General features: G+C 39.6%; 2 protein-coding genes across 3 annotated transcripts in view; one reads left to right on the top strand and one right to left on the bottom strand.

Annotated features, from left to right (window-relative positions):
• Positions 1-12,650: 12,650 nt before the first annotated feature.
• Positions 12,651-17,236, top strand: IFT70B (intraflagellar transport 70B). The gene has a single exon (XM_081051604.1). The coding sequence runs from the start codon at positions 12,828-12,830 to the stop codon at positions 14,823-14,825; it is 1,998 nt and encodes a 665-aa protein (XP_080907730.1). The 5' UTR covers positions 12,651-12,827; the 3' UTR covers positions 14,826-17,236.
• A 3,735-nt stretch (positions 17,237-20,971) lies between these two features.
• Positions 20,972-26,883, bottom strand: part of AGPS (alkylglycerone phosphate synthase) — a 124,079-nt gene continuing 118,167 nt past the window's right edge. The window contains exons 20-21 of one of the 2 annotated variants that reach the window (XR_013993492.1): positions 24,248-26,642; positions 20,972-22,535 (exon numbers count right to left, since the gene is read on the bottom strand). Coding sequence is in view for 1 of the 2 variants with exons in the window: in XM_081050971.1 (XP_080907097.1) it covers positions 26,521-26,642 (122 nt within the window). In the remaining variant the exon portion in view is untranslated. Of the gene's footprint in view, positions 22,536-22,781; positions 26,643-26,883 lie in introns of those variants that run through there. The other variant, XM_081050971.1, reaches the window with a different exon arrangement.

Raw genomic sequence — 26,883 nt, 5'->3', positions numbered from 1 at the left:
TACAGCTACACAGGAACTTGCCGGCAGCACTTGGAATGGGAGCCTGGAGTCTGAGAGTCTTTTCAGGACAGGGATCATGTCTACTGTCTTCAGGACAGTAGCTCTGTCTCAGGGGTTGGTGTGTGGAAGATGCTCATCACATACGGTAAAGGGAAGAGGAAGAGGGGTCAAGAAGATTTGGGGCACTTGAGGGACTCAGTGCAAGCTCACAGACTGATGGCTTTGGATGAAGCAATGTCCTGCCCATGATGGGCTCCATCAGAAGTTAAAGCAATGACATTTTTTAGAGCATCTCCAAGTGACTGCAGCTGTGGGCATATGTGAACCTGCCTCCCCGCCATTTGGAAACTTTTGGAAACAAGCTTGGGCCGCTTGTAAGGTCAGGGCATGGGGTCCCACTGAAGGAGGCAGAAAGGGAGGAGGGAGACAAGCCACTGAAGGTTGAAGCATGTGGTATTTAAATTATTTTTGTATTTAAAGATAGGATAATACCAGTTTTTATCTTATCAATTTATAGTGGGCATCTTTCTAAATCAGTATATAGAACTATATCATCATAGTTATTAGCTATATTCTTCTCCACAATATGCAAGAATACAGTAATTCGTTTAACTGACACCCTATTCATGGTCATGTATATTGCTTCCCATTTTTTTTTTTTTTTTTTTTTTGCTATTATAGCTATGCTGCAGTGAACATCGCTGCAAAGACAATTTTTGCTCTTAATAAAGAGGATCAGATAGTCAGAAGAGAAAAGGTGGCTTCCAGCTTGGGGAGCAGGATCAGGATGGGCTTCATGGCACCTGTGAAATTTGAGCTGGACTTGATGGTTAAGTGCAGAATACGAGATAAGGATGTAGGAATCGTCTAAGTAAACAATGGACCTAGAGCAAATGTGCAGAGGTGGGAAAGCATGGGGTGTGCACGGGGAAAGAGAATGATGTGTAATGAGACTGGGTGAAGCTGAGGGACTAGAAATACGATTCACAAGTAGGTTTGAACAGGACTGAGGGGGGCTTTGACTGCCAGGCAAAGGGACCTATTGTTGTAGGTCAACAAGATGGTGAATCACTCATCTTAGAGATCATCCATCCATCCAGGCTTCAGTACTCAATGGGTAATTCAAAGTCAATTGTCTTGTTCCTGGTTATAAAGGAAAAAGAATGCCCTTGATTCCAGATTGGAAGATCTGAAAACAAAATTCACAGACTCAGAAGTTCAGTGAGATATGCATGAAAGAACTTTGCATAGACGTGTCACCCAGTAACTATTCAATAAAAGTTATTAGCACGAACAATCATAGCAAGAGGTCATTTTTAAATCCTGGGGCTCTGCAATTAGAAAGTTAGCTTTTTTCATGTTGACTTTGCTCTGCCTACATTTGTGTTTATCGTTTCCAAGGAGAAGGTAAGCCTGCTTCAAGGAGAGCAAAGGAGAAAACCCACACATTCAGGTGGCTACCGGAATTAGTTTTCAGATGGCTTTACCTCTTTACTATTCAAACCTTCACCATCTGATCACCAAATTCACTCCAGTCTAAAATGGGTATGATTTTTTTTTCTGTGTTTGGAGTTTATATTAGAAATTAAGATTTACTGCATTTGCAGACCATTTTTAGCCTTTTTATGAAAAAAGTGGAGGCAATAGAGACCCACTTGTCCAATGTGTCATTTTAAACATGGTGGGCACGCGGAGGGTGGCAGCTTTATTTATCACCACACGCTTGCTGGAATGCTGGTAAATGGAATTGCTTGCTCTGCCAAGCACACAGGGAATAAGCACAGCAGTGAGGCTGGGTTTTTACAGCAGCTCTGTGATCTTGAATTATGAAAGGCTTAGACTAGTTTTGAGAGAAGGGAGGCTCTGTTGTTTTTCTTCCTTCTTTTGTAAAGATTTGAGGGTGAGGAGAAGCCTAGAATAAAGACAATAAAAAGTCCACCACATGATGCTCATTAGAAAATGGGTTGGAAGATTTATGATTTATCCCCTCTGGTTATTTGCCAAGTCAGAAATCATGATGCAAATGATGACTTCTCTCTCTGGAGTGAGAATTCATTAGTTAGACCCAAAGCCTCGCTGGGGCCCAGAAGCATTTGCTTTCACCAACCTTAAAGGACACACAGTATTCCATTTCCATGAATTTAGGAGTTGAAGCCCATGTCTGCTTCATGTGTTTGGTAAGGGGACTGCATTTTTTGGAGCTGCTTATTTTTCTCTTTGCTGCTAAACTATCAAATCCAACTGCTCTGCAAGCTGATAGCATTTGGATATCCTCTTCATTAAAGAATCTATGGATACCAGTAGTACCATTTCTAGGCCAAGCCCTTACTTCTCTTTGCCTGCTAACATTTAGACCATGTCCCCAGGTCCCTCTCTCTGCTCATCCCATCATCCTCAAGTGCCACAGAAATGCGTGTGCCTGACAACAGCCATCTTTCCAGAAACCGTATTCAAAGGTCTTAGTGTAACAGGAATCTCTCCCTGCAGAGCCAACCTCAGTTTAACTCTATCCTCACTGGCAGCCACCAAGCTCCTTGAATGGGTCATGTTCTCTCTGATTTCTGGCTGTTTGCAAAGGGTGGTAACTTGGAAAGAAATACTCATCTGTCTCAGTCAGCAAGAACTGTCATAACATACCACAGACTGGGTGGTGTATGTAACAGAAATCGATTTCTCAGGGGGCCAGCATGGTTAGGTACTGATGAGGACTCTGCTTGACTTGCAGATGGCTGCCTTCTCACTGTGTCCTCACAGAGAGAGAGGATTTCTCTTTTCTTCCTCATTTTATAAGGACACTAATCCCATCATGAGGGCCCCATTTTCATGATCTCATCCAACTCTAGTTGCCACCCAAATGCTTCATCTCCAAGTACTACCACATTGAGGGGTAGAGCTTCAACTTAGGAATTTGGGGGGAATACAAACATTCAGCTCATAACACCAACCTACCATTTACTAGTCTTCGCTACAGATCTTGATTTCAATGCTACCTTTGCTGGGAGTATTTCCTGAACTGCCCAAGGTTATGTTCTCTCATAGCATCGCATGTTTATCTGGTACTTATCACACTGTACTGCAATTGTTGCTATACCTACGTCTTCTATCAGGCTGAACTATAAGAGCACAGGAACTGTGTGCTATTCACTGATGGACCCCTACTACTCAATCTAATACCATGCATACAGTAAGCACTTAAATGCCTGTTGCCTGACTACATTAGTCGGGGTAATGTTAACTGTTTCTGCAACAACAAAATCTAAGACATAGACGTTTATTTTTCATACATGTAACAGTCTAGTGCAGTTGTTCTACAGCGTGTTTCAGGGACTCAGGTTCCTTCTATCTTATGGTTTTAGCATATCCTGGGGCTTGAGAGTCCTATTTCAGTAGGCAGATGGGAAAGAAAGGATGAAAATGACGCATGTAATCACTTCTGCCTGGAAATGACATGCTCCTCTTCCAATCACATCCCATTGGTAAGAAATGGACCCAAGGGGTGAGAGGGCATGGGGAGCAGGGTGAGAAATATGATCCTTAATAGGCAGCTGCTTCTAAACAACCACTCCTTACTATGGAATGAATGAATGAATGAATGAATGAATGAATGAAATCAAAGATAGAGTACAGTGGGAATAACACAGGAATGTTGGAACCAAGAGGGAAACCATAATCCTGTGATTTTACAGGAGAAGCAAGAGGTCCAGAGTAGGTAAATGACTGGCCCCGAATCACACTAGGGGAAAACCTGGGGTTTGAATTCAAGTGACTTTGGTTCTTGCCCTAATTTACTGAATGGAAAAGTCACCCCTACACACACCTCTCTGAACATCAGTTTTGTCATCTGTAAAATGGAAGTTTTATGCCAAATGCTCCCTAAGATCCAGCCAGCAAACAGGCTACAATCAAGATCCTAGAGATTTGTCAAGTCCCTTGACATCAAGAAATGAAAATACGACATCGATCATTTGTTTTATCTGCACATCATCTGTTGATCAGAAACCATCTTTCAATGAGTTGAATCACATTGTGAGGGTTTTTAGAATCAGCCCGATGGAACGCTGTCCACGTTCCTTTATCCATCCAGAATTGGCCTGGGTTTGCTCCCGAGGTCAGTGAAGTGTCCTATTCCTCGGGCAGACCTGAGACTATCACACAGCAAGAATGAGAGTGAGACTGTTTCACAGTTCTCTGAGATGTAATTGGACATCTGATGGTGTTTGTGTTATGATCAACCCTATCCTCTCTTTTTAAACAGTTCTAACCAGGCACTTCATACTATCCAGATGTGCTCTGAATCTCGAGTTTTAAAACAACTGGGCAGAACAAAAGAGGACTGACTAGTATGCTGACTTCATTAGGAGCCTATTTTGGGAAAAATAAAATAAATAAAAATAAACTTGAATGATAGGAGTTTTCAGAAATGAACTTCAAATGGAGATACACTTAGTTATCTGAGAAACTCCCCCCCCCTTTTTTTTTTTGGCCCCAGGACTTTCTTTTAACTATGACTTTCTAGACTCTCACATAACTAAATGACTTAGGCTTAAATACTCAGAATGCAAACCAGTAAGAATGTATCCTAGAAATCTTGTTTTTATTTTCAATTAGCCCATTGTATTCCTTCAGGAGAAAATGAAAGGGATTGACCCAATGCTCTGAAAGCTGTGTTGCTATGCATGCAGCTCAATAAACAATCATAATCCTCTTTTACACCTCCTAACTGCAGTTCTTTCACTGAGAAATCCTAATACGCCTCACCTCCTAGTCCTATTTCGCCCCCCCCCCTCCCTTTTCTGTATATCCCTTGGGAAGAATGTCTACTTCCCGAGGGTGGCAGAGAAATGATCCTGCTTTGAAAGTTACTGGCAAAGCACTTCCTAGGTTTAACTTGGCAAGGGAGACCTCCCCAGCCCACCACTGCCATTTAACACAATTTACCTTCCACCGGTCTAATCTGGAGCACTGGTCTATAAAGAAGAAAGGGAATAGCAAGCTCTGAAGAGTCTTAATTCTTCTTCATGGAATAAAGCAACATGTTACTGTGGCTTTTGACCTCCAGGGGTTGGATTAGATGATTTTCCACATGGTTTATTGTGAAAGGTTTTATTGTGCATTCACCTCACAGATCCCCCAACAATTTAATTGCCATAAAAATAGCTAACATATGTGGCAGGTTTTAAAAATGTCCATCCACCAAGTGGATTTGCTTCTCGTGCGGCCACCCAGAGCTGGCAGCTTTTCTTCCACAAACCTCCCTAAGGTTCTAAGGTTAGAGTCACCCTGATGAGCTGTAATGAATGTGGCTCCCAGGAGAGAGAAGATGGACTCTGTTTCTACAACCCTCAGAGACATGTCTAGGTTGCCATTTTTCTTTTTCCGTACTGGTGGGAATTTTCTTTGTTTGCTTCTTTTCCTTCTTTGGTAGGTGAGTTTTTAAAGCCACTTCTCTGTGGGCCACCCAGTTTGAAGTCCTAGATTCTATGAACATAGAATGAACTAACATGGTCTACGGTCAGTGTCTCCGTGGGCTAGTCGGATCCTCACACTCTTCCAAGTGTTCTCATTTGTAAGCCACCAGCATTACTAACCTCTCTGTTAGAAACACAGGGAGAAAATCTATCCGACTCTATTAGAGGCAATGTAGTAATTTCCTTGGCAGGAAGTCATGGTCTTTGTATCCCATTAACTAGTAACAACAATACACTTCTCTTTACGTAACAGATGTTACTCCTCAAAGTTAGGCTGCCTATTGAGAAATCCTTGAAGTCTAGTTACTAATGCCTCCCCCATAGGCCCAATAACCAGGTGTGATTTCTCCTTGGACCCCTCTTTTGTCACTTGTCATAGTGTCCCCTAGCTGTTCCTGGGGGCCTTATAGGGGTCTGAGAACCAGCCTGCTCAAAGCAGTAGCCCATCCTTCTTCAGTAGTGGTTCTCCCTCCACCTGTCTATAACCCATCCTGAGGAGCAGATGCCCTTTGGAAGAATGACATTATCTGTCCCAAATGCCAGCAAATTTTCCTGTGCTTCGGATACCAGAAGGAAGCTGGGGAAGGTCAAGGAAGGCCTCCTCCTGTCCCCTCAGATCCGTGCTGTCACCTGGCTCAGGAATCTCTGTCTAGGCCCAGTGAAATCTCTCTTGGGCAGCTCCATCAGCTTCTGATTTTCACCCCTCTTTCCACAGTAGCTCAAAATGAATCCAAAGGACCATGGAGGGTCCCTCCATTCTTCATCCTTCTGCTTCAACTGGCATTATTGATCCCCATCTCTCTCCCCTGTAGTAACAGCAGAGGAGAGGGAAACATTAGGAGCTGATGGCAGAATTCGTCTGGTAGAGACTTGACTTTTGTTTAGTAAAACATTCTGATAAACCACGTGGGCTATAGCAAGATGGTCCTTAGGACATGGGCTGGATGAAACAAGGTGTATAAAGCGAGAAGAATTTTTGAATTTCCAGGAACAGTGCTAGAGGAAAAGGGGGCCTGAGAAAGGAGATAAGCTAGAAAAGATGAGAAAAGGTTATGGGAAGGATGGCTCAGCAGAATACTGAGGAATCTGTGGCTCAAAGAGAAGAGAAAAGGAGTGAGAAATTCCCAGTGTAGGATACGACAGATGGACTCTTTACGAATAGCTAGTCTTTTCAGTATCAAAGTTGTTTATTCTGCCATGGAAACTAGTCTTATAGTAAAAGGAGCTGAATTCAAAGCATTTAATGAAAGCTAGAGGTTTATAACTAATGAAGATCATTATTAATTAATGAAGATCATATTAACTAGTTCAATATATATCAAAATATGTTGCATATATAGCCACCAATGAAGTTTTTTCACACAAAGCTACATACTGTATCTGGGATAAGAGATATGTTTTTACTGCTTCTCTAACATGATTATTACATCCCCAATGTTACTCCTACTCAGTACCTGGTGGGAACAATATTTGGAAAAGAGTAAGGAAAATGAGTGTCTTTCATATTTGTATAGCTCTAAGAGGGGATATCCAACAAGAAGTAATGTGTAAGAGAAATTGAAAATTTAGTGGAAAATAAAATTATTTGAGTATGAAATATTGAGGTGGGGTAGGGTTGCCAGATAAAATACAGAATGCCCAGTTAAATTTGAATTTCAGATAAAAACCTTTTAATATATGTCCCAAATATCCTTCTCCTTATACTAGATGTCCTGTAGTTTTATTTGCAAAAGCTGGCAAGCCTAGAGTGGGGGAATGCTGAAATATGTTAGCAGTAAAAAACATTTTACATGTCATAAAAGAATATGATTTCAGTACAGTGAACATCTGGATTAAATAGTATTGTACATTTTTTTAGAGATACTGTGTTTGGAATCAGGCTCAAGACCCTTCACAAACTGGCATTAGTTACATCGTTTTTCAGACTATGAAACACATATTCTGAATATACTCTTCCAACATCAACAGTGGCTGAGACCTTAAGGAGGTCCTAACACTACTGTCTGATTGTCTAAAAAAATAGCTATCCTATCTTTAAACGGAATCTTTAAACTTAGAAACAAATTACTACAGAGGCGAATGAATAGCTTCCCCCTCAAATCTCTACCTACAGGGTCAACAGAATGAAATGAAGCCTGGGGACCCCTACCTCACAAAGATGGCAATTGTCACGAGGCCCACTTAGTCACCACATAATCGAGTTGGGGCCCTTTTCCCACTCTCCTACGACCTAGCTTTATTGGGAAACAACAATCATGCTCTTAAAATGTCCAAATGTTGTTTTACAAAAGATCTAAGCCATCCACAGAAGCAAAGTGAAACAATAGGAAAATCTTTTCAATTAAAAAGAAAAAAAAAAAGGTTATTACAAAGGTGCTTAATAAAATACAAGGTAAATGTGCTTAATAAAGTTACGGCTTAAAGTGAAATGTGGGAACCTGTTTCATTTTTATTAAAGCTGAATTTATTGCTTTGGTTTACTGGTTTATGTTCTCAGAACTTAATTTAGTCTCTCGATGATTTGCCCAAAGAAAAGCAGATGGGTCGGCTGTGTGTTGGACTACATGAGCCAGGGAGCGTGAGGTAAGTAGTCACTAACCTTAGCCTGTGTCAGCGCCCCGCAAACAAACAAAAACACATTCAAAAAAATCTTTCCAACTTACTCCCAACCTTGTCAGGATGAATTTTCTACAAACATACCCGTACTTGTTTAACGTAATGTTTAACTTGAGTACATAAAGCCAAACTGTTTTCCAGTGAGAGTCACTGGGGTGAATAACATTCTACACACCTGTGCCAGAAACTCTTAGGAAGAGAAGTCAATGCGAGTTCTATTTTGCACAAGGATCTCATGATCTCCTGGGAGAAATGGTGAAGTATCTTTAAAAGCTTAATGAAGTCTCCAAAGTAAAACAAAGGAGGGAGATAAAGTGCCTTGAAATTTTCAGAAGTGTCCCAGGAAGAGATTAGGGGAAGCTATGTAGGAAAATTGATGCAAATCCAGGAGAGAGATGGTGGCACCAGCAGTAGAATTTGGAGAGGACTATATGGAGTTGAACTATTTCAGAGGCAGAACTGTCAGAACTTGCCTCCCTGGGTGTGGGGAGTGTGGGCGCAGAGGCTTGAAGGACAGGCTTGGTTTCTGAGTCCGTCCCGTGGTCGACTAGCACAGGCTCTGGGAGTGTGGTCCATAACTCTCCACAGTTAGAAGAAAACCTTAAAAACTAGTATAGGACTTTTCAGACAATTGGATGGCTTGTTAGCAAAGCCTTCATGGGTCACTGTCTGACAGAAAAACAGTTTGGAGGCTTTGTAAGCCAGAAAGCATGTTCAGAGACTGATGACATCGTTCTTTCAGGAATATCATTTTCTGACCATGGACTTCAAAGACCTTTCCCATCCAATTTATTATTTTCATGGCTGGATTACAAAAATGAAAACAAGCACAGCCAGGATTATCTGACTATGAAATGTACCACTCTTTAAAGAAAGAAGTGATACTACGAACCATCTCTTACCTGTTGGAAACGAATGCAGTGAAAAATACTCAGATGAAGAGATTTGAGGAACAGCCCCAGCGGCGCATTCGATACCACATTCTAACTGTGGGGAATAAATTTTTCATTGGCAGTACCCACAATTGTGGCTTCTCTGCTAATCCCTTTTTATAAACCATAATGTTACTGTGTTCTACCTAATAAATTGGTTTGGATAATAACACCATAAACCTTGAAATAGAAAATATTTGATCAAAGCAAGATACATCAAGAAGGAAATATAATACTATATAAAATATTAATAGAGCTGGAAGTACCAGAGGAAAAAAAATTGAGCTCTCAATGAGGTTTTAAATTTCTCACCATCTGAGCATAAATATTCCCAAGTGTTGATACAGTCTTTTCCTAAAGTCTTAAAAGATTGAACAGATGCTCCTATCAGTGAACTATATTACAAATTTGACACTTATTTATTTTTTTCTCCCGTTTATGGGGGTGGGGATAGCAAGGAAGAGGTGACAGCTATTGGAAGGAGGGTTACCGGTACTTCTATCATCAATGGACACACAGGGACAAAAACCATCAAGATGGACTCAAGAGGAAGCAAGGAAACTGAACATCTCAATTGTGCCATCTTGCAGAAAATGGCCTGGAATGAACAAAAGACAGAAATAACAACTTGGAAAATGATTTTGCAGAATGTCTCCTTTCACCAAGGAAGATATTTAACCACAGCTGTCACTGAAATACTCATAAATAATGCGTGCCAAAAAGAAGTGGTTATTTTTACAAGACAAATAAGAAATAATTACCATTTAGTCTGAAAAGACAATGCCAAGTAGAATATACATGGGATTTCATCATCTCACATTTTGGCAGGCAGAAACATAAGCATGTGAAGAACCAAACATCATGCTTTTAGCTTCTGTACATTTTGCCTAAATGGAATTCTATGTGGTAAAAATGCCTCTTCTTACGCAGCAAAATCCGCCCTGAGTCTAACATCATTTTCCCAAAGCCTAATTCCTTTCAATAAAGCAATAAATCATTTTATTTCAACCACCAAATGCTTTCTTATTGCTAGGAATGGTAAGGTACACTTACTTTTTGATATATGCTCCAGCTTTGCAAAATTCTGTTGGAAACAAAACGAATCTTTATGGCATTTTATAATATCCCATCCAGTTTATTATTTTTATTGCTTTCCAGAATTTCTATCATTAATTAAAGGGCCTCTTTCACCATCTCCTCATCCCCCACTCCCCCCAAAAAAAACCCGAATCTATTCCCCGACTGCCTATCAGAGACTAAATAAAAATCGGTCTATCACAGCAGCAATGATGGTCATGCCAATTTCACAGTGTGATTTGTGCACTCATTTCATTTTGAAAATGACCCTGCCCTCCATCTGTCTAAGCCGAATGTCCTCCTTTTTTCAGGCCAGGCCTCAGGAGCAGCAGCACATGAAATATGGAGGAAGACACAGAACGGCCTCCCTCCTGCCCCTTTCAGCTGCCACATTCACAGATCGGTGCCAACACAAAGAGGAGAACCTCAACTGATGCCTCTAGGGATCAGAGAAATTTGGGGGAGAGCAGACAGCCCTTCCATTTTTCATACATTTCCAGGAAGCCATTTGAAGGTGAATGCTTTCATGATGCAAATACAACTCTCAGAAACAGTGAGACAGACTAAAGACATACAAGGTAATTTCCCATTTTCATGTTCTGTCATACCTTGATTCATAGCAACTTATCCAAGGTAATAGCTCAACACATAAGGATTTTAACTATGTAAGAATTTTAAAATATTGACCCTTTTGGATAATTATTTTTTCCAAGAGGTAAGTCTCAATTAGGCAGGTATAAAAGACACCTATTCCCTGTTTACTGGGCAGTGCTAGCCAGAAAGTGTGATTCATCAGTTACTAATGAACTTACCTTTTGGATATGATGGCTCAGCTGCTTCTTTTCTCCATCTGTAATATGCAGGATATAGCGTGATTTTTAAGATTAGAGATAATACATGTGAATAGTCTAATAGAGTGCCATGTAATATGGTTGACGTTGGCACCAAAATTTATATATAGGTAAGATTTACTGGCAGCAATACTATCAATAAGGCAGATAAGGGATTTGTATTAAAGTCTTTAATTATATAGCAAAGACATGTTTTTACTTGAGCTATGTTTATCTTGGGTGGTTGCAAAACTGATGAAAATCATGACAGATTATGAAAGACAACCCCTACACCCCAGGCCACCAGCAGAGGCACTGCATATCATAGATATTCATAAATTACAGCCAGTTTTATATTCTTGAAAACTGCACATTTACCCTTATCTCACTGGGATAAGCCAGTTTTGTTTTTTGCGATCTTTCTACTTCTCTAATGCTTGACTGAAAAATTGTATTCATCTCCCACAAATTGTACAGTCTCCAGGTCAGTCTACAGTATGGGTATGTTTTTTTTATTAGTGATCTAATATAATTTTTTAAGATAATTAAGTCCTCAGTTTTTCACTGCCCCGTCACGGGCTTTATTAAATTAAAAAGAATTTATATAAAAATAGCCCTGAGGTAGTAACATGGAAGCTAGAGCACCTATTCCAAATCTATGACAAATGAACTAAAAAAAAAAAAAAACCAGATGGTTTCTGTACAGTCCAGCAAATCTCCAGAGATCTTCAAACTAAGAATCTAAGGAAAAAGATTAAAGTGTAGGCAATTTAAAAAATTTTTAACTTACAGAAAATCCAATTTTCGTCATTTCAATAATATCCACAAACATTAAAGCCTACCAATAGAGACTGGGTATCTTCCTCTCTGTCACACACACACACACACACACACACACACACACACACACGCACAGCCCACAAACTGGCTGATTAAGTAGATCTAGAGTTAGAAGAGTAACAGTGCATAGAAAAAGGAACACTTTTGGTCGTGGAATTTTTTTGGTTGTTTTCATCCTTGGAAAAGACGAGGTCATAGATTTCTCTAATGTTTCCACTTGCAGTGAAATTTGGAGGCTCATGGCAGGTTGCAGGGCCAAGTTTAAACTCTACAATGTGCTCAGTAATATTCTTTGTTATGGACAAGTTGGAGCAGGAGACACTTGGAACTAAAGCCGATCGTCTCCCAGTACTAGGTAATATCCATAGCACTCTTTCCTTCTGTTCATCTCTGGAAACGACGAAATAAGAACACCTGGTTGCTGCACTACTCTAGTCTTAGAAAGGGTGCCCACAGATTGGCCGGAAAACGGAACCTATTCTAACTCCGGAAAAAAACCATGTTGACATTCCGCCTTTTCCATCCCCGTTTCTTTCACTAAAATAACATGGAACCACACCATTTGGAAGCTGCACAGTGTAGATGGCTCAAAAATGCAAAACGCAAACCTTCCTCTCCCACGCCAGAGACCCAGCAGAAACAGAAAGCCAGCAATGCTGACCAATGATAGGAAAAAGCGACGAGTCAAGGCTCTTACCCTGACTGGGGAGCGTCGGTCCCGCAGAGACTACGTCTCCCGCCATGCAGCGCGAACGCGTAAGGGGCGGTGCGATTGCACCGGTGCATGCCGGGAAGTAGAGTTTCCGCCTCTGAACTAGCGGGAGGCGTTTCCTTTTCCCTCGCAGGCTAACGCCACTCACATTCTTGGACTTTTCGGGGACCTGACCAGCTACAGAGACCCAGAGACCCACATTAGTGACTTCTTTCCAACATAGTCTGGTTGGTCCGCTGCAAAGTAAATTTGGGAGCATGCAAAAAACAAACCAACCCAAACATTCTTTAGTCTTCCGTTTCCGGTTGGCTTATTGCCTTGGTAACTAGGACGCACACCCTCCGCGGCGGTTATGGCGGGGCTGGGCAGTACTCAGATCCCCGACGGGGAGTTCACCGCCGTCGTGTACCGGCTAATCCGGGATAACCGCTACGCCGAAGCGGTGCAGCTGCTGGGCGGAGAGCTCCAGCGGAGCCCGAGGAGCCGCGCCGGCCTGTCGCTGCTGGGCTACTGCTACTACCGCCTGCAGGAGTTCGCTCTGGCGGCCGAGTGCTATGAGCAGCTGAGCCAGCTGCACCCGGAACTGGAGCAGTACCGCCTGTACCAGGCCCAGGCCCTCTACAAGGCCTGCCTTTATCCAGAGGCCACCCGGGTGTCCTTCCTCCTCTTGGACAACCCCACCTACCACAGCCGGGTCCTCCATCTACAAGCTGCTATCAAGTACAGCGAGGGCGATCTGCCCGGGGCCAGGAGCCTGGTGGAGCAGCTACTGAGTGGGGAAGGGGGAGAAGACGGTGGGGGCGAGAATGAGCCCGATGGCCAGGTCAACCTGGGATGTTTGCTCTACAAGGAGGGACAGTATGAAGCCGCGTGTTCCAAGTTCTTTGCAGCCTTGCAGGCCTCGGGCTACCGGCCTGACCTTTCCTACAACCTGGCTTTAGCCTATTACAGCAACCGACGCTATGCCCCAGCGCTGAAGCATATCGCCGACATTGTTGAGCGTGGCATCCGCCAGCACCCAGAGCTAGGTGTGGGCATGACCACCGAAGGCATTGATGTTCGCAGTGTTGGCAACACTTTAGTCCTTCACCAGACTGCTCTGGTGGAAGCCTTCAATCTCAAGGCAGCCATAGAATACCAACTGAGAAACTATGAGGCGGCCCAGGAAGCCCTCACTGACATGCCACCTAGGGCAGAGGAGGAGTTAGACCCTGTGACCCTGCACAACCAGGCATTGATGAATATGGATGCCAGGCCTACAGAAGGGTTTGAAAAGCTACAGTTTTTGCTCCAACAGAACCCCTTCCCCCCAGAGACCTTTGGCAACCTGTTGTTGCTCTACTGTAAGTATGAGTATTTTGACCTGGCAGCAGATGTCCTGGCAGAGAATGCTCATTTGACTTATAAGTTCCTCACACCCTATCTCTATGACTTCTTGGATGCCATGATCACTTGTCCGACAGCTCCTGAAGAGGCATTCATTAAGCTTGATGGACTAGCAGGGATGCTGACGGAGCAGCTCAGGAAACTCACTATACAAATGCAGGAAGCAAGACACAGTAGAGATGATGAAGCTGTCAAAAAGGCAGTGAATGAATACGACGACATCGTGGAAAAATACATTCCTGTGTTGATGGCCCAGGCGAAAATCTACTGGAACCTTGAAAATTACCCAATGGTAGAAAAGATCTTCCGCAAATCTGTGGAATTCTGCAATGACCATGATGTGTGGAAGCTGAATGTGGCTCATGTTCTGTTCATGCAGGAAAACAAATACAAAGAAGCCATCGGTTTTTATGAGCCCATAGTCAAGAAGCATTATAACAACATCCTGAATGTCAGTGCTATTGTACTGGCTAACCTCTGTGTTTCATATATTATGACAAGTCAAAATGAAGAAGCCGAGGAATTGATGAGAAAAATTGAGAAGGAGGAAGAGCAGCTCTCCTATAATGACCCAGATAAGAAAATCTACCATCTCTGCATTGTGAATTTGGTGATTGGGACACTTTACTGTGCCAAAGGAAATTATGACTTTGGGATTTCTCGAGTTATCAAAAGCTTAGAACCTTATAATAAAAAACTGGGAACTGATACCTGGTATTATGCCAAAAGATGCTTCCTGTCCTTGTTAGAAAACATGTCAAAACACACGATCATGCTTCGTGACAGTGTTATTCAAGAATGTATCCAGTTTCTAGAACACTGTGAACTTCATGGCAGGAATGTACCTGCCATTATTGAACAACCCCTGGAAGAAGAAAGAATGCATATTGGAAAGAATACAGTCACCTATGAATCCAGACAGTTAAAAGCTTTGATTTATGAGATTATAGGATGGAATATGTAGTCATGTGTTAATGTTGGCTTTTATAATGGCTTTATGTATTTTGTACTCTGTTTTATCTGTGTTAGCAATTGGCAGCTTTACTTTGTTATATGTTGAAATTTGTACACTTCAAAATTATAACATTTTGATTTATCTTTTGTTTTTAAAATATTCACTAAGTGAAATATAAGAATTTTGACCCCTACGAAGATCTTTGAAAAATTCAAAAGTGAATGGGGAAACTGTGTCTACTAGAACTTGTAATGCCTGTGTTCCCTCTCCTTTCTTTTTTTTTTTTATCATTTGTGCTTTGTTGTATTTTGAGAGTCCTCTGCATAAGGACTGTATTACCCAGCAACTTAGCACCATCAAACCTAGAACTCAGTGATTAATGTATAGAATGTCTAGGCTTTTAATGATAATTTTAGGGATTTCATGTTCTCACAATTTACCCTCATATTAATTTGTAATGCATACATTTTACAGAGTTTAGGATGTTTTGGCAGGGTTTTTCAATGTAGGTGTAATGCTTTGTGTAACCAAAATTACTTAGGTTATGGATTTTTTGTTTGTTTTTATGTGCATGATTCAGTGGGAAATCTTGTGCCCTTAACAGAATTATGGTGCTATGTTGTAGAGACAATAAACAATAGTCAAAGAAACAATTTTACATGGTTTTCTTTTGTTCCATTTGTTAACTTGAATATATGAACAAGATAGAAATACTGTTAGTTTTTCCTAACTCTGCTCTAATTTATGCCTAACAGTGAGTAATAGTAAAGGTACCCAGAGAACTCAGTTCTTAATTCTACCTTTGTGTTTGCAGCTTAGGATATGTTAATGCTGGAGTTGTTTGCATGTTGTAGCCTCTCAGGTAAGGAAAAGTCTACACCATTCCCATGATCCCACCAAACTCTTCTCCTGCCTCCATCACAAATGAAAAAGTAAATTTTGAAACCTTATCATAGGTAGCTTCATAATGCTAGTTTCACATCCACAACCCTCCCAATGAAAAACCCACTCATTCTGCTTAGGTATTTTACTTTCCGTACCATACAAGATCTTTACTATTTGTTTCCCTACCCCTTTTCTCTCCATAAATCTGTCAACCCCAACTTGACCTGGCTTAAGGGAAAAAAAAAGTATCAGGCTGAATTATATGAAATTGCTCATTTTGAGAGTTTTTGACATACAGAGCTAGCACCTTCCCATGGCTCAATCTAATAGTTTTCTACTGATAGTTAGTGAACCCCTGCCATAAGATGATTTTTCTTTTCCTTGAAGGAGAAATCACTTAGCCACATAGATACCCAGATGAGTAGGTGCTCAGCATGAATCCTCTGTAACATGACCTCCTGGGTGCTCAAATTCTATTACATCTATCAGAAATTTTGGCTTATTATGAAGTCCAATGGTCTTGAATTTAAGCATTTTAACCTTCAGGTTAAAACCTTAAATTTAACCTTAATCATTTCTTATTGATGTTTGACCCATATTTGGAGGACAATCAATGTTTAATGACCTTTTCAGTGCATCCCATTACACAATTCTATTTCTGGGATGTATTCAACAAGTTTTGTACTAAAAGTATTGCTGCTGCTTTGTGTAGTAGCTCTGTGCACCTCTCAATCTTCATAGCCTCTTAACAGTTGGAAAGTAAATGAACTGAAATCTTATTTTCAACAAGCATGTTAAAAAAAAATTTTTTGGACATTTCCTCTATTTTTTCTCAAGAAAGAAAAAGCATAAAGTGTAAGTAATGTTAACCACCCAAAAGCAAATGTTTTCCAGATTCCCTTTTGCAAATAACCCAGCCTTTATTCAGTCACACTTTATTTACCCAGGTGCTCTGTGTTTGTGGTTTGCATCTATGTGTAATTTAGCTTTTCAGAACATAAAAAGCTTTCAGAACAGTTTTTAACCCCTTGCCGCTGGGCAGTTGGGATTTCCTGGTGAGTAATGCATCAGGAAATCCTGACTGCTCCTACCACTGAGTAAAGGAAGAAAGGTCAGTCATGGTATTTGTCCCCTTCCTTACTTCGGCTCTCTAGAGAGGCACCCACCAGGATTGATAGATTGCTACCTAGTGACAGCAAAGACTCATGAACCATGCCATCAGAGCACTGGAGGAGACAAAGAAGGGTGAGGACATTTCTAACTCCCCAGGAACTTTTTGTCCTTTATTTTTAGGATGTGCTTCTTTTCAACTCACCTTCAAAGTACTCAGCTTATTGATACTAACAGGCAAATGACTTTACAATGTCTCCATATTTTGCCGTTTGAATGAAAGCTTTCATTCCTAAAGTTCTAATGAAAAGCTTTGTTCTATGCTCCTGGGACTTTATGTACTCAACGCTAAAAGCACTTTTCTTCATCAAAAGAGATTTCCCTGTATTTCTAAAGCTTTTATTCCTTTAAGATTTCTTCATATCTGCATATTTTTAATAGATCAAATATTCTCAGTATTTCACATTCGCAGACTCCTTTGATCAGTGACATGAGAAAGGCTTCATATTCCACATGACAGCCCTTTTGAATTTGGCCTCAGCTGTGGCATGGATGTCCACACTAATGCCATTTATGAAGGTCAGGTGTACAGCGGCTAACCCTGACCCATTCAGAAGCACACAACCAGTAACTGGGAAACTGTGGGGATGGAGGTGCGTCACCGGGCAATGAGATGACTGTAATCATAGATGACCCTCCCTCCCACGATGGGGGATATAGGAACATATAGGTGTGGCCTCTCAGAGCTCAGAGGAGCACCTCAGATGGAATTCGTAGAGAATTGTCAGTGACAGGTTTGGCCAGAGGTTAGAACAATTGGTTTGTTCATAGAGGGCTGTAGGGTAGATGCCCACGTGAATAAGCTTACTAGGAAAAGTGAGGTAAGAACAGGTAATGGGTTGGAGGGGAAGGTGGAAGGGAGGAATTTTCTAACCCCTCTGCCCTATTATCTTTGCTTGGGCTCATTTCCACTGGCATATGGAGGATTAGCAGTACTGGAAGTCTGTCCAGGTAAGCAAAGTGTGGCTATCTAAAATATCCGATTTTAAAGGGATAACATCACCAAAGAAAACTTTCATTTCAAGTGAACATCAGTGTTTTCTAATACAAAATTTTTCTTAGGTTCCTTAGTCTGTCTTCATTAATGACTACTGGTGGTCTGGCACCACCTGGGAGTTCATGCTTTCCTGAAGGGATTCTCTTGCCACACTGATTGGCTTCCTAGCAATAGTGTGACTTGTAGCTCACTATCTACCATTCACTAACTGCCTCTTATCCCTTGTCGACCTACCACTGGAATTAGTGACATTTGGGTTTTTCTGTATTCACTATTGAGCTATACCCTCGTATTAGTCAAACAGCACGTTTTGTGATGAGCCAGTAACTGGATTCTTGGTTGTCCAACCACATAATTACCACTACTGTAACCACCAGATTCTAAACCTATATTTCCATTTTAGCTGTAAGCTATATGCAACTTCTTGAGTACCCTAATGTAGCTCAAATCCTTCAGCAGCAACCTTTATTCTTAAGTTAGCAGTTTTAAGGAAGTATGACTTTCCAAAGATCTAGGTTGGCTCTATATTTCTTTAAACAGTTCTTCCAATTTCCAGCCTCTCTATAGGAAGATGTGTAACTTATAGTAACATGTTATTCTTACATTTTTAAGTGCAGCTCAAAGGAATACAATATTAAAGTTATAAAAATGCAAATTTATTAAGCCCATCAAATACAGCACTTCCTTTTATGAACTTCATATTAAACCTACAAAGGCATCAATGGACTAAACACTTACAGAGAAAGACAGCATCTGAGACAAAAGGCTTCCTGGTATTTCTGTGGTGAGTAGTCATGAAAACTGCGGCTTCCACTCCATAGTTGGGAGACTCTGTTTCCTTACTTGTGCCCTTATGCAGAGGGCAGTGACCAATAATCTACTATAAAAAGAAGAAATTCTGTAAACATCAGACTGACTCCCCAACACAAGCAGCCCAGAGCTGTGCAGCAGACAGCAGAGGTACTGGATTATTCAGATGTGGCTCCGTATCTCAGCAATGCCACTTACCCAGCTATCAACACTGGGTGTTACTCGACCTCGCTAAACCTCAGTTATTAGGTTGCTGCAAAAGTAATTGCCGTTTTTGCAATTATTTTTAACCTTTTAAACCGCAGTTACTTTTGTACCAACCTAGTATTTCAGCAGTAAAAGGGGAATGATACACTCACCTCACAGGGTTGTTACAAAAACAATCATCACTTCTTGTCTAGGGTTAAGTGCCCAGCAGTGTCTGGCTAATAAGGGGTGAATTTAAAAGTAAATTATTAATGCAATAATCAGTTCTAGGGTAATGTTCAGCAAAAATACATAGACTCAATCAGAATTACTGAGACCCGAGTGAGAAGGGACCTTGGAGATTTTCATCTTACAGGAGAAGAAATTAGGCCCCAAAAGGGAAAGTGACTTGTAATTGGTAGGAAAAAAATGAAGCTTACAAAATTTCCAGAACAGAACTTTCAACTGTGCTCTTAGACTTTAAAACTTCACATTCTCCTAAGCTATTTTACAGCTTTACAGTGACAAATATGTCATTTTTAAGAGTTATCTTCCCAACTCTAATGTGGGTACAATGAGGTACAAAGGATGTGACAGAACTATGCAATGGATTTCAGAGGTTGTTCATCAGCCAATACTAGGCCAAATCAACGTATCACATCAGAAAATGTAGCAGAAAATGCATTTATAAGTATATTGAAGAGAAATGCCCGAGGGCAAACACAGGCAACAGTAAACATGATGGCATAAGACCTCATTTGTTTTTCTGATAGGGTAGCACAGGAAATCTGGGCAACAAGCTTTACTAAGGGATTTGTTTGGCAGCTGGCAATGTTAAATTAAGGAAACATAATTGCATGTTTAATATTTGTCTGGCATAAATGTTGATTCCCTGGAGAAAAGCCTATTTGTGGACAAAATATAAGGTGGACAACAGCGTGTCAAATGGAAGTGTAGCTGCCTGAAGCCTGACTGCTCTTTCATGGACGTTATCCAGCAAGCCCTTGTTGTACTACAGACACCTGCCATTACTTGGATGAGAATCCAAGCCAATATGAGATGTCTTAGTTCTGCTGATGACCCAGACCTGGATGGGACAAAATGTATTCTGGGTAAGAGTCAAGATTCTAAGAATTTTGAAAACCGAGAACTAAATTCACTAAGATACAAATATTAGTGAGGATAAATATAAGTAATGAGGCTTTAAAAAATCAGCCTCCAGGGAGATGTGGACAGAAAGGCACATGCAGAAATGACAAGCTTTGTTCAAGTTCAGTGTGAAGTGACAGTACAATGTCTACCAAATGTGCATTTATTAGTGACTAGAATAAGGAAATCACTGGTATGACTCTGGAACATTCAGGCCTAGACACCTCCTTTTTATCAAATGGGCATATATGTTGACAGATTAAGATGGTGAAGGATCCGTAACTGACAGGAGCAAAGGTTGACAGATCTGGGGAAACATGAGCTGTCTTTAAACACCTGACGAGCTGCCCTTCAGCGGAGCAACTGGACAATCCTTTATGACTACTGAAGTTACATTAATGGATAGAAGAGGGAGACCGATTTCAGTCTAATAAGCAAAAACCTCTTAATATAACCTGAAAATTTCAGAAGTTGCAAAAGGCTTCTTGGAAGGGCAATGAATTCCCATTTGGTCACAACACATGTTCAGGAAGACCGGTTATTTGTTTATGGCCTGGGGGATGGGGGAGGTTAGACAGCAATTCTATGTTTGGGAAAAAATAAGATGAGATGATTTCTAAGGTTCATTCAATGTGAGCTTATACAAGCCAGGTAGAAAATTGCTTTCTTTAAATAGCGAGTTAAAATCTTAGTGCAGCAAGTGATTATTGAAATGTATCAAATAAACTGGGTTCAATGCGTCTCATTCTCAGTCACTCCAGAACCCAGATAGCTACAAGCTTTCTGCCGGTGTGGGTGCCACAGGCAAGGCCACCTCAGCGTCCGCACACTCGTCCCTCTCTAGTAGAGAGGCTGCCCATGGCTACAGACTGTATCCCATTCATTCTCTGAGCACAGCAGGATGTCAACAGAGGTTAGAGGTAATCAACATGAAATAAGCAACGATTTCTATAACAATGAGCGGTTTTGGTATTGTTTTATTTTTTTCCCAGCACATCTTAAAAATCACACATGGGTAGTTACTTATAGAACAGTACAGTCTAGGAAAAGCAATTAAAGGAGAATCCAAACATACACTGAAAGCACAATATAGAGACTATGTGTTGAGCCCTTGTGGAAAACAGTATGGCTCAGTCTGAATTGACAAAGCTATGCTGGAATCTCGCAGGAATTTTCCTTCCCACTACATACCCACTTTTTAGACTATGAGTGTGAAGAGAAGAATTGTTTGTATGCATTAGTTACAGCAGAATAATGGCTTACATACAAGTGCTTACCCACATGTAGTTCCCAAAAGATTACTACAGTACTGACAGGAATATGTACTGCCTTGGAGGAAGACTCAGGATAAGATATTATTCAAGTCAAGTTGTATCAGAGCCAAAGAATTTCACAGGCTTAGCAAAAAAGGACAAAAATTAAGGAATATAACCTATACATACTTCTCATAAGATTTATCATTGTCCAGGAACAGAAATATTCATTATTCTGAAGGCACCATCACACAAAAAAGGACTAACGTACAACAGAAGGAATAGAAACCCCTCTCACAAGCTCAGTTCCTCAGGGAGCTGTGTGAGCAAACATCTGAAAACGTGTGGTGTGTGTCTCAGCGGCTGAATGCGCCACATCCACCGAGCCACACCTCAGGCTACTAAGTTGGGACAGAAGGAATGAAAATGTAAGAATGAAAGTAGACACAAAGCCCATTGGCTGAATAGATGTATGTGGGGTACAGGTGAAATATGCCGGAATAGGAGATCCACACCAACACTGCGGAAAAGGATTTCAGTGTTTCTACATACAACTACTTACTTCCTGGTATGTTCTTGAGGAGGAACAGTCTTGAACTGCTGAATAATCCATCTGTAACGACTTATCCTCTCCCACTCACTTTAAATAATGGCTATTTCATGAAAAAAAAGAAAAATTCCAACAAGGCACTGTGATCTTTTGGGGGATATTCTTTAAGCAGCTAAAAAGATAATTATTTATAGAAACTGTATACCAGTACAAGCATTTCATGTCGTTTTGGACATGTGAACAAGATTAAGGGTTAGACAACATTTTCATAGAATGCTCATGTTGTTCATGAAAAACACTAAGATAAGTTAGCCAACAATAAGATGCCTTAAAAACATATATACGAGTGTATGCTGCTTAGAAATTCAAACTAAAACCTTTTTTTCCCCTTCTCTCTCTCTCTTAGATTTGGAAGTTCAGAGTCTCTAAAAAAATGTTCTTAATGATACTTAATGTATTATTTTTCTTCCTTGTGGAAAAAAAATATGATAATAATCTCTTTTGAGAACCAAAAAAGAAATCTTTCCACAGTCACAGAACTAAAGGTACTTAATTCTGTGATGGTTCTTTGGCACGACTGTTCTATATATCAGTGGTCCTTACTCACGTTTGTTAAGGAATTGTTGTGGTTAGAAGAGCACAAGAGTGCTCACTCTTTGAGGATCTTCCTTGGAAGTTCAAATGGGAATGCTTCAGGTTCACAGGAGACTAAACACCTCCTAGGAACATAACATTGATTTAAATAATTAGAGAGTGATAAAACCTAGTTAATATACTCAGCTATAAATCCAAAGGGATTTAGTTATATTTAGGTTGCACTTCACTATGCTTCATTAATAAAATTATAAAAGTTAATTGTTTTCAAAACTGAAAATATGAAAATGAAAAATTAAAATTGAAAAACCCACATGCAAACAAGAAGAACCAACAGCTCCATACTCCCTTTGAAGAAAAAAAACCCTTTTAGACCCAGGTCCATTTTATTAGTTTCTATAATCTGTTGATATTACAAGTAGTTTTTACAGTTAAATTTTACACTAAAGACAAACACTGTTTGGCTTAAAGGAGCAGAAATCTGAGTAACTTACATCCTTCATAGTAGATGAACTACATTTCAGTAGTTTTAAAAAAAGAACTTTTATACTTTATAGGTTTTAGCATCAAAATGTATGTTGTTTCTCTTTTAGGGAACTGAAATATTAATAAGAATAAAATGAATATATTGACATGTGGCTCATTTAGGAACAGGAAACCTTGAGCAAAGCCAAGCTTCCATAACTTATAAAGCCAAAGGCAATTCTGCATTTACAATCCTGCAGTGGCACTTGTTATCTTCGGCTTTTCTCCCACCATCGGCTAAGCCCTAACTAAAATCAAAGTTGCTAAAAAGTGGTAAACAAAAAGTTATTAAAGCTGTCCTTAACTCCTGTCCTGATGTTTCTTAAAATGTAGATATGCTTTCCACAGAATTTCACTTTGGCTGCCTCAAGCACCAGTATATGCAGTTTGTGAATCAATCCAAATTATTATAAATAACCGTTTGTATTCTACATTATATAGAATAGATGTTCAACAAACCCAGCCCCATTTGAACAGCTGAGATTACACGCTTTAATTTGGGACTACAGGGCTCCTCTGATCAGCTATGGTTAAGCAGCTGTGGTTATAAAAGACTATAACAAAGAAAAATCTCTGGAGCCAACATGCAGAAAGACATGTTCAAAAATGCAAGCTAGAATTTAGCAATTAAGAGAATATTCTGAAAAACAGGTATCCTTGCAACCATCTGTATCTGGTATAGTACAACACACTGATGGAAGCTCATCCTTGACTGCACTTTTGTTTTCCAAAATACATCAACACAGCTATGCACACCAGAAGGCTTCCAGCTTCACGAATGATGTTTAAGTAACAGTACTATAACATGTAAGCATTTAGGAAGAGAACTCTCATATCCCCAGAAGAGGAAAGAATTTTATCCTCTTTCTTTGAGGTAAAATGCTGGGCACAATAAACATGGGGCTTTTACAATTCTTACTAACCTAAAAAAGCTCAAGTTACTCAGCATAAGACAAAATTCACTTATGTACTGTAAATTGCACCAAACATTAAGGCAACAGTTACTCTAAGGGTCTATAAAGCCTGTTCATATTGAGTTTTTAATATTCAATGCCATTTCTCATAGCATAAACTTCCCATTCCCACTAAAACCACAACCCAAATGTGATGTCATCAAATATTAGAAATATGACTAATTTAAGAAAGGTAAGTCAGTGTTAATGCAGAAAACCAAACAGGCTACAACCTTTTGAAATGTTAAATAAATGATTCAAAATGAGTTAAGAAGCCTCACGTAAACAATGCTCTACAGGTTTTAACTTTATGAGGCCATTTTCAGATATTTCAGAAATATGAAGCAAGGCTTACGTACTTCTGTGCACATTCAAAAACTCAGCTCTTCACAGACACCAAGAATATGCTGAGGTACCTCTCAGAAGCAGGCGTGTGACAGCAGGGGAAAGGCTTTCTGATTTACTAAATCAGACTGAAATAGCACTGATGAGTGTTCATGGGTTTCAAAGAATCCCTGTAGAAATGATTCCAACTACGAAATGTAGTCATTACTATAAAATCAAGGTTGAGGAGTCCCAAATACATGAAAGAAAAACAAAGACATAAATCACTAATGTCCACAAGGTTCATGTAGAATAGTGAACACAACAATTTTCAGGTGTTACATTTACAGTTTCCTAGTATCACATACAGATTTCTGAGGTTGAAATCTGAACTCCCTGGGAAAGAATGTTATAACAATCACATGCAAAGGAATGGAATGGATCTGCTTATAAATCTTTAAGTTTTATTTAAAAAAAATTACCCTGAAACATGTATACACTCCAGTGAGATATTAGTACCATGTTAAATGTTACATTTTGATCACCAATTAGAGAAATTACCTTCATGAAGAGATGCATTTTATAAAGCTGAGATTTTTATAATTCTAGAGGCAAGGGTAATTTCCTCATCAATATCCAACTATTTCAAATACAAAGGGCTTTTTAAGCAAAGATCTGCTGAAAATTTTATAATTAAAAATAAATCACCAATGAAGAGGCAGCTTCTAATGAATCAATATTTAGTTTTATTGTTAAATCAATATTTAATTTTGATTTATCTATAGATTTAAATTTATTAGTTTGAGGCCAATTTTATTTATTAGAAATTATTTATCATTTTGAAGTCTTAAAAATAGCATTTTGTCAATTTAAAATTTTTACTTTTTTGGTTAAGGTTACTTCAGATATAAAACGTATCAAACTGCCCCAAAATACTTTGGAGCTGTTGCTAGACAGACAGTGTATTCTTTTACAGGATCATCTGCATTTTGTCTTACATTATCTGATCAAATATTGATTTTAAAAAATTATCAAAAGTTAGGTATTGCATTAAGAAAAGAATCCATCTTAAAATGTGAATCATGAACCTTGACAGACAGTGATTCAAAGTAATCATTTCACTGATTTTAATATCTAGGTTTAAATGTAAAAATGTTTGCTAAATGTGATTAATGTTCTCCCTATTAAGAAATATGACATTTCAAACTTTAGTCATGCTATGTGCAGTAAAACATCAGTTTTTTAAAAAAATGTAGGTTAAACCAGTAATTCAAAGAAAGGCATTAAACCATTGTTAAAAACTAATTGAAACTTTTATATGAAAATTTATACTGTTTGGGTTAATTTTAAAAAAAGATTTCTTATTATTGAGGCTTTCAAATTCAAAAGCTGAATGATAACTGTGTTACTTTAGCCAAACGATTCTTTGAACTGAAGACATGAAGTGGAAGGAGTCTTCCTTCTTCTCTCCTGTTGCGGCTTCTTCATCTCAGCAACAAGAATGTGAAATCAGAAACATTAAGATTCTGTGCTTGATTAAAGGCTTTCATTTCATGGTAAACCTGTTTTCCATGTATAATGAGTGATAAGTCAGCTTTTCTTATAAAACATATTATGAATGAAATAGGCTATAACAATAGGTTATCTCAGTGATACAAATACAACTCATACTTCAGTAGAAACAGAAACATGGAAAACAAAAACATGTCCCTTAATAGAATAATTTGTATATTGATGATTTAAGGTTTTATAACTGTATACTAATGTTAAAAGAAAAAGTAGGCCAACTACATCACAGAACTGAAAGCATCCTAAATAACAGGCTGCCTCCGTTGTTTCATGAGTACCCTCCCTCAATGCCTACTCACACAACAATACACTCTTAAAAAGCCACGCGTGTGTATCACTCCCCAGTGGAATCCTTCCCTAGATATCTGCTTCCCAGAAACTTTCTTTAAAAAAGAGACTACATAAGCAATAGAGGACACCCAAACCTGCCTTTGTTCCCAAGAGGAAGCATCAATACAAAACAGCTGGCAGCATCCTCCTCTGAAACAACTGGCAGCCTGCGCTTCCTGACTAAAATTTGAAATGACAACCAGTTGGCTGTAAAGTGATGCACCCACAATGAGAGCGATTTAGAAATACCGTCTGTCAATCGGTAAATGTAGTAACAAAACAAACTATAGAATGAAATAAACAATATAGCCAAAACACAGTCCATGGTATATGTGATTACTGGTATAACCATAGCTGAAGACTTAAAAAAAAAAAAAAAGTAACATTTTTCGTAACAATAGTAATGTATTTATAAAAGGTTTCTGTTTCCAAAGATGTTATTGGGGTCCACATATTCCTTGACAGACTTCAGCATCCCGAAGCCGACATCAGAGATGCTTTCCTTTAGCCATTGCTTCCGTAACTTGCCCACTGGAAAAACAAAATCAAAAATGCTTCAATATACACTCTGATGCTGGGAACCAATCAATCTTGTGACCACGAATGAACAAACACTGTGTGATAAATGCTTTTATTCAAAAATGAGAAATGTTTTGCTTTATTTGATTTATTGAGCCCACCAGACTATCAAGCTCATTAAGCCCAATGTATTCCCACGGGAAGCCTGTGCTCCACAGCGTCTCCTTTTTCTATAAACTATGAAATGGAGATG

The sequence above is a fragment of the Rhinolophus hipposideros genome (genome assembly GCF_964194185.1).
Source record: "Rhinolophus hipposideros genome assembly, chromosome: 6".
NCBI lineage: Eukaryota > Metazoa > Chordata > Mammalia > Chiroptera > Rhinolophidae > Rhinolophus > Rhinolophus hipposideros.
This window is presented reverse-complemented; position numbering and strand designations above follow the sequence as displayed.

Excerpts from the sequence above, each read along its gene's own strand:
- IFT70B (XM_081051604.1), top strand. The coding sequence starts at position 12,828 with ATGGCGGGGCTGGGCAGTACTCAGATCCCCGACGGGGAGTTCACCGCC.